At 47.7% G+C, this 8,312-nt stretch overlaps 1 protein-coding gene across 1 annotated transcript; it reads right to left on the minus strand.

Annotated features, from left to right (window-relative positions):
- Positions 1 to 4,485: 4,485 nt before the first annotated feature.
- Positions 4,486 to 5,325, minus strand: LOC117055471 (erythroblast NAD(P)(+)--arginine ADP-ribosyltransferase-like; the record flags this gene model as incomplete). The annotated part of the gene is made up of 1 exon (XM_033165006.1): positions 4,486 to 5,325. A coding segment is annotated over one exon (840 nt), but the record flags the coding sequence as incomplete, so codon positions are not given.
- Positions 5,326 to 8,312: the final 2,987 nt, after the last annotated feature.

Consider the following 8,312-nt stretch of genomic DNA (forward strand, 5'->3'; position numbering starts at 1 on the left):
TTAAAATTGATTTTCAGTTATAAAAATCCAATATGTGCCATATTATATTAACACCAAATAACAATACCAATCAATTACATAGCCAATTATAAATTTTGTGTGGCTTCCCATGTGCTGTACTTCAGGGTCTGATTCCCTTTAATTCTGCCTCCAGACTGTTGCTCAAACCAAATACAATCCATTTTTGATCAAATCCCTTTTACCACAGCTACAATAATTAGCCGCAATTCACATTAACACATATAATAATTTGTAAATTTGCAGGTGAAGTTCTCCTTTCTTCTCCTGTGTGAGGTTTTAATTTCCATCAATTGTTCCTTTAATTCTTCCTCAAATAATATGCCCATTTGAGTTATTTGTGATCCCTTTGTGGCTTTCGGCTTTGTTGACTCGAAGTTACTCTGGAGAGGTCTCTCTCTTTGTTCTCAACTCTTCAGATTGCAGCTGTAAAATTCCACTTTCGATTTCAGGCAGAGAGTCACCCAGCATCCTGCCAAACCACTTTACTGGGCAGTGTAACACACTAGATGGGGGCATAAAAGGTAAAGGACCCCTGACCATTAGGTCCAGTTGTGTCCAACTCTGGGGTTGTGGCGCTCATCTCGCTTTACTGGCCGAGTACAGCTTCCGGGTCATGTGGCCAGCAGAACTAAGCTGCTTCTGGCGAACCAGAGCAGCGCACAGAAACACGGTTTACCTTCCCGCTGGAGTGGTACCTATTTATCTACTTGCACTTTGACGTGCTTTTGAACTGTTAGGTGGGCAAGAGCTGGGACCCAACAACAGGAGCTCACCCCGTCACGGGGATTTGAACCATCAACTTTCTGATCAGCAAGCCCTAGGCTCTGTGGTTTAACCCACAGCGCCACCCGCGTCCAGACTGGGGCATAGTTCAGGCCAAACTTCCCCCTCCACACAGACATTCCTAACTTTGGAGATGTGTATTGCAAACATGTTTTTCTTCAGCTCTGCACCTGCCGCAGGAGCCCTTCAAGACTCCAGCAAGTCATTGAGGTGGAGATTCATCCACCTATAATCATCAAAATCATAGTGATTTCTTCTTCCGAAAGCTCAAGAGATATCTCAGGAGTTTGCATAAACATCAGAAGCAACAGCAGCATGAAGTTATTAATTGCTCTGGGACTGGAAAAGAAAAACATGGTGCAGAGAATATTTCCTGTTTCAGAGACAGACTGAGTCTAGGTTTGAAGCAGGTGAAAAGCTGTGGGAATGAGGAATGAGCAATAAATAGCTGGGAAGTCAGAGCTGATCACCACCCAAATCAGGAAAGCCTGTGCAGCTTAGGGGTCTTGCAGGGGTCTTTTGATTCTTCTGCTTCTCTGGCTCAGGAGGTAAGAGGAGCCACTCACAACTTCAGTGTAGGAGGCAGAAGCAGAATGAGTTCCCTGCTGTTTATGTTGCTATTTCTGCGGCTTACAATGCCCCATGGAGTCTGTGGGAACTGGAAGGCAAAATGCCCCTTGAATCTGGTCAGGGATCGAACTTCTGCTCACAGTTACTACTGGCCTGGAGACTTTCTCATTAATGGGGTCATACCTCCAAAATATTTTAATAAACAAGTTGAATGTGTCTTTCCAGAAGCCTTTCACTTGGACTAAGGTGTAAGTAAGTATATACAGTCATACCTTGGTTCTCAAATTTAATCCATTCCGGGAGTCGGTTCGACTCCCGAAACAGTTCGATAACCAAGGCACGGCTTCCGATTGGCTGCAGGAGCTTCCTGCAGCCAATCGGAAGCCGCGCTGGACGTTTGGGTTCCGGAAAACGTTTGAAAACCCGAATAACCGCTTCTGGTTTTCGGTTGTTTGGGAGCCAAAATGTTTGAGGTTAAAGGCGTTCGGCTTCTGAGGTACAACTGTAGTTACAAAAGTCGGGTGCCACCCCCAATCTCTGCCAAGCTGTGGTCATATTCCAGAGAGTTCCAGTCACTTTGGGTCTGTGTCCCTGTGAGAATCGAGACATGACAGAGACTGTCATGCCTTTAGAAATGGGGTTTAATTACACATATCTACATAGAGGGGGTCCAGATCTTACAGCCTGGCCATCTCAAGAGGGGCTTATTCTCCACAGCAACGCAGGACTGCATTCCAAGGTGTCTCTCCCAGCCTGCCAAAGATGGGTCTAACCTTTTTCAGCTGTGTCAAGCCTTTTCCAGTAGCATCACGCCCAGTTACTCTGGCAACCTTCCAAAACCGTTGTTCATAGCTCAGGGCCAAGGGGGATAACAGTTCTCTTGCACGCCGTTGGCCCTCAGTGGGTTTGTATTGTCTCTGAATGGCCCTAAGCTTGGCCAGGTTGTTTTGCGTAGGCTAGCCCAGGAATTCCTCTGCAACTTGCATTTCTCCATTCACACCCCAAATAATCAAAATCCTACAGTTTATTAATTTCTGGGGTTTAGGGGTTGTTCCGTCCCCCCACAAAACTGCATATAACACCATACAGAAGGATGTTGTGGTTCTCCAACACTACTGCCGTATTTATCAAGGAATTTCCGCCCTCCCTTCCTAGGTGGGCGGTGTTTGCGGCACCGGGCAGGATCACCTGGCCAGGTTCCCCCCCCGGCTCAGGTCTGCCCTTGGCCAGCCTCCGGCCAGGATGGGACAAAAGGACAGAGGCCGGGGGCGGGGTCAAGGGCCAGGTAAAAGCGGCATGGCCACCCAGATTTCCCCTATTTCATGGCTGGGGAAGTTTGGGGCCCTCTAGAACAGGCATCCCCAAACCTCGGCCCTCCAGATGTTTTGAGACTACAATTCCCATCATCCCTGACCACTGGTCCTGCTAGCTAGGGATCATGGGAGTTGTAGGCCAAAACATCTGGAGGGAGGGCCGAGTTTGCCTATGCCTGGTCTAGGTTCTACTGGCCCACCTTGTCCTTGCTGTTCACCATCCAGGAGATCAGCTGGGATCTCAGGCTCTTACCCAACATCATCCTTGGCTACAACCTCTATGAGAACTGTTTTGATACAAGGATGACTTCAGATGCCATGCTAGAGCTGCTTGCAGGCAGTGGAAGCAACCTTCCCAATTGTCGCTGTGGAAAACACAATCACAAATGCCCAGAAGATCAGCATCCAAACAAGGACAGACAGAGATCAATGTGTCCCCAAGATTATCACCTTCCCGGAGAACATTTGGGGACCATCTTAGCTTCCATTGTCTTCTTCTTGTCTTTAACGGCAGGGAGTGTGTTGGATCTCAACATGGAATGTTTCTAACCAGGTTTGGCGTTCACCTTTTCATAGGATAGGATAGGATTTTGTGCTGCTTCACATCCCTGAGGCAGCCATTTTGTGACTGGCAGGGGCAGCAGCTCCTGGGGACACAGATCTTTTTGCCCCCCCCCCCATATTTTGGGTGGTAGGTAGGGGCAGCCCATCAACGTTCAAAAAGCATGGAGGCGGAGTGTGGAGCCAACCGTGGCCCAGCTCCGGCATCTGGCTCCTCATCTTCCTGCTGTGGAAGGGAAGGAGGTCCAAAGCAGCCTCCTGTCAGTGGTGTCCCTGGGAGGAAGCAGAGCCACTGGCCATTGAAGCCCCACAGCTGCTGCGTTCAGCTCTGCCCCCTGCTCCTCCCGACATCCTGCCGTCGCACACACAACGTTGGCCCCTCCAATTGCCTTCACACGCTGGCACCTCTGGTGACTGGCACCCACAGCACTTTCAATTCAAAATTCGAAGTGTTCCCACTGGTCCAAAACGTTTGGTGGCCCCTGGTCTGCAGCATTGTCCTCATAGTTCCCACCTTAAACAAGAACCACAACATTAGTCATTCATGTATTATTAGCCTTCATGTTCCAAAAGGGGTCACCTACCCCCTATGGCATTATTCACATTCCACACTGTGAAAAGTATGTGAGGAGGCTGCAGAGCCGATTCAGTGAGGAGTGGAGCCCAGAAGGCAAAGGGCTGTGGCCAAGGGAGAGTCCTGAGGGCTGGACACAGAAGCCTAGGCTTCTTCCTTCAGATCCTGAGGTTCCCATGCCAGTATAGGACATTGTTGGCCCTCTAAAAATAACCTTTCTAGGGTTGCCATATTTTGAAGAGCAAATAAGAGGGGGGGCACTGGGAGGGGGGCTATTGGGTTGCTGTTTTTATTTTTAGTATGTATTTTGTGGTTTTATATCTTGATTTAATTCTGTGAACCGCCCTGAATAAATAATAGTAGTAGTAATAATTTACCAACTTCTACTTTTAACTATGGATCGCTATGACGACTACCCATGAAAAGGAGGACGTGTCCTGGGAAAAGAGGACTTATGGCAAGCCTATAAGAAGTTTACTTTCGTTGCCTCTGCTTTGTAACTATAATTTTAACTCTGCTATTTGATGCTGCTTTTACTTCGTTATATTAGGGGTTGACACCCAACATTAGACATATTCAGTGTGAGCAATGAAATAAATTGACTTAAATCTACTGATATCAATAGGTCTGCTCTATGACTAATGACAGTTATCCCTCTTCCATTCAAAAGGAAGGAAGGAACTTTTCTATTCTCTGATCCCAGGAGTAATTGCTTGGGTTCTTACCACTTGCATATGCACAGTTGTATTTGCTGAATTTTCCAGCAGAGCGGAGCTGTATGCGGGTTGTGCCATCCACATCCTTTCTGGAACTTACCACCCTGAACTGCTCGTAGGGTGGGATCAGAACCTCGTCCTCAACGGGCATGTCCGAAAATTCGCTGATGAGAACCCCATGACAAGTGTAAATCTCAAAGATGGTTTTGGCCACAGGCTGCCCAACTTTCGATTGAGGATCTGCAGCGAAACCATGGGCGATCCGCTCTTGCCGTGATGAGGACGTGAATTGCCCAAAACGGACCGTATCCTTAACAGTAGCGCTGAAGTGGATATTGCTGACCCCACGAAACACCTTGTAGCAGGGGGGGCTGGAGGTCCTCAGATCCTGAAGGGCTCTGGTCAGGAGAAAGTGGAAGGTCTTGAAATCGAAATTATTCCGGTAATGTTCCTTGGATTTCCCAGCTTTTCTTACAGCTGCGTTGAAATCAGGATACAACTTGGGTTCTTCAAAGGTGTAAGCCAAGATTGCTGCAGCGTACTCTGGCTTGAGGTTTCTGGGCCATTTACTACCATCCCTCAAGTTGGCTGCTAATTTCCAGGCTTTGGCATAAATTTTGTTTTTGAGAAGCTCGGTTTGGTTTAGCCGTGCAATCATCTTCTCCATCGTCTGTTCACAGCCCTCGTACTGGTCATCGAAGGAATCCAGGGACATGTCAAGCGTTAACTCGTTGCCTAAAAAACGGTCTTGTCTTGGGCTGGAGTTAGGGGAGACCTCAAGCAGAAAAGAACAAGATGGGTGAGCAGTTTAGTGTACGCAGAGGCTGGGAGGGTGAGACTTTGCGATGGAGGCTCCTGTCACAGGTCAAGGTTCTGCAGCATCCCTGACAGATGGCCATCCAACCTCTGCTATAAAATCTCCAAGGAAGGAGTGTCCTTCAGTCTGTTTTCTACTCTATTGTTTTAATTTTTTGAAAGTTTTACATTGTTGATTTTTCTTATTGATAAGAAAACCAGGCAGAGGGCCTTCTCGGTAGTGGCACCTGCCCTGTGGAACGCCCTCCCATCGGATGTCAAGGAAATAAACAACTATCTGATACATTAAAATATCACACATTAAAAGCTTCCCTAAACAGGGCTGCCTTCAGATGTCCTCTAAATGCCTGGTAGTTGTCTATCTCTTTGACATCTGAAGGGAGGGCGTTCCACAGGGCGGGCGCCACTACCGATAAGGCCCTCTGCCTGGTTCCCTGTAGCTTTGCTTCTCTCAGTGAGGGAACCGCCAGAAGGCCCTCGGCGCTGGATCTCAGTGTCTGGGCTGAATGATGTGGGTGGAGATGCTCCTTCAGGTATACTGGACTGAGTCCGTTTAGGGCTTTAAAGGTCAGCACCAACACTTTGAATTGTGCTCGGAAATGTACTGGGAGCCAATGTAGATCTCTCAGGACTGGTGTTATGTGGTCCCAGCGGCCACTCCCAGTCACCAGTCTAGCTGCCGCATTCTGGATTAATTGCATGTTATCTTTTCCAGGGTCCATCTCATCTGGCATCCAGTTACCTACAGTGCCCACTGACCAATAAGATACTTGCAAAAGCCAGCCCCTGCCAGTGTATAGCACCCTTGACCCTGGAAGTTAGCAGTCAGTGGCTGGCCTCCTTGAGGAATGCCTGGACCAAGTCTGAGGAATGGCCAAAGCAGAAGGTCCCAGGTGGGCATCCTCCGAAAGGGCTGGGAAAATCCCTTGCCTGAAACCCTGAAGAGCCATTGCTGCCAGTGGTAGACTCGTAATCTGGGGAACCAGGTTCGCGTCTCCACTCCTCCACATGCAGCTGCTGGGTGACCTTGGGCTAGTCACACTTCTCTGAAGTCTCTCAACCCCACTCACCTCACAGAGTGTTTGTTGTGGGGAGGAAGGGAAAGGAGAATGTGAGCCGCTTTGAGACTCTTTTGGGTAGTGATAAGGTGGGATATCAAATCCAAACTCTTCTTCTTCTTCTGCCAGACAAAACTGGTGGCTTCTCACCTTCCAGGTCTGGCCTTCCTGGTCACAGCTACGGTTTCCTCCAGTCCTGTTAATAGGAGGCTGGTGGAACCCAAACTCCAGATTTAAAATTAAATTCTGGACTGAAGCCCACCTTTGCTCCCTCCTCCAACCTCCAAGGTGCCTTTTCATACCTGGTTGTCTCCTGTGAAGATTCCCAACAGATGCAACACCAGGACTCGGTGGAGAGGTGACTTCATTGTCCACGCCTGGAGAATGGGGGGGGGGACCGTTCGCTTTTGCGGTGCAGCAAGTTAGGTGCGGGCAGAGCGGATATCTCTATCTGCACGCTTGCTTCCATTTGAAACGTTACTTGCATCTTTATGTGTGTGTGTTTTCTCACAGAAACAGGAAACAGGCCGATTTGAGGTTTCGGAGGCAGGAGGGCGGAGAGGCGGCAGAGGAAGCTCACTTCCTCAATGTTCAACTAAGTTCATTCTAGCAAAAACATACCCAATGTTGGGTCTTGTTTTCAGAGATTCCTCCAGTAACAGGAAGAGGGAGAGGCTTGTTTCTCTACATCCTTCCCCCTCAACACCACCAAAGAGCATTTAAATCTGCACTTCTGGTTTGTTACTCAGCCAAATTAGAGGGGCCCTCAATAGCTTGAAGGATTGGCCTGCCCGACTCCCATCTCTGGAACTGGTACTTTTCACAAGTGCCACATAATCTCCGTCCTGCAGGCACCTTCATTGGGCAGGCTTCTTTTAAATGTTGCTTAAACTTCCTTTTCACAGGCAAGCCTACAAAGACATGGAATTTCATTGGGTACATTGCTTTTAAAAGGCTATTGGTTTGTAGCTATATCTTGATAATTCAGTTATGTCTAATGTTTTTAAAGTCTGCTTTCTCATGTCTCTTCCATGAGAGGGCCTACCCAGGTGACCCAAAGTATTTGCGGGGTTGCCAATGATGAAACAACTTCTAGTCCAAGAGATGGCTGCCTAGGATTTTCCCAGGCTTGAGCACAATCCGCTTTCAAAGCAGATTTGGGCTTGGGCACAGACAGATTTTGAAGAAACCCATTGATTTGACTGAGGGAGACAACAAACAGAATATACCTTCCCTGATCCTTAACAGAATGAGGGGGGGGGACATTTTATTTAAAGTGTGTTTTATCAACACTGCTGAGCAAACTGATTTGTGGTCCTTCACTCTCCACAGTGAGTCCTGCGAAGGGTATTTCATTGGAGGAGGCGGGATATTGGGGACAGTGGCGTAGCAAGGTCAGGTGGTACCCGGTGCGGATAGGATTGGTTGTGGGTTGAGTGATGATGAGTCACTGGTTGTTTATGTCTCGCTCGAGTACAAACTGCCGAGACAGACTTTGGTGGAAAGAACCCCCCCCCTTCCTTATCCATATCCTCTCCACTACACAGCGTCGAGTTCAGCCGTGTTTTTTGACTGAACTAAAAAGTTTCAATACGTATTGTGTTGTGTTGAAAAGTTTCAATACGTATTACTTGCTGAGGTTAATTAATTGTCACACAAAGTTATTAAACATGTTTTAAATAATATTATTTTTCCCGCCCAAAAAGTGTTGTGAGCCCAATTTTAAAAATTTTAAATTTTTAAAATTTATTTTAAAAACACATATTTTTGCCATTTTGTCACCCCCACTCAGTGATGACACCCAGGGCGACCTGCACCCACCGCACCCCACTTCCTACGCCACTGGTTGGGGAGAATCTGTGCTGTCTAAAAGAAATGTATACTCAGCTCTCAAGAAGAT

The sequence above is a fragment of the Lacerta agilis genome, chromosome 12, assembly GCF_009819535.1.
Source record: "Lacerta agilis isolate rLacAgi1 chromosome 12, rLacAgi1.pri, whole genome shotgun sequence".
NCBI lineage: Eukaryota > Metazoa > Chordata > Lepidosauria > Squamata > Lacertidae > Lacerta > Lacerta agilis.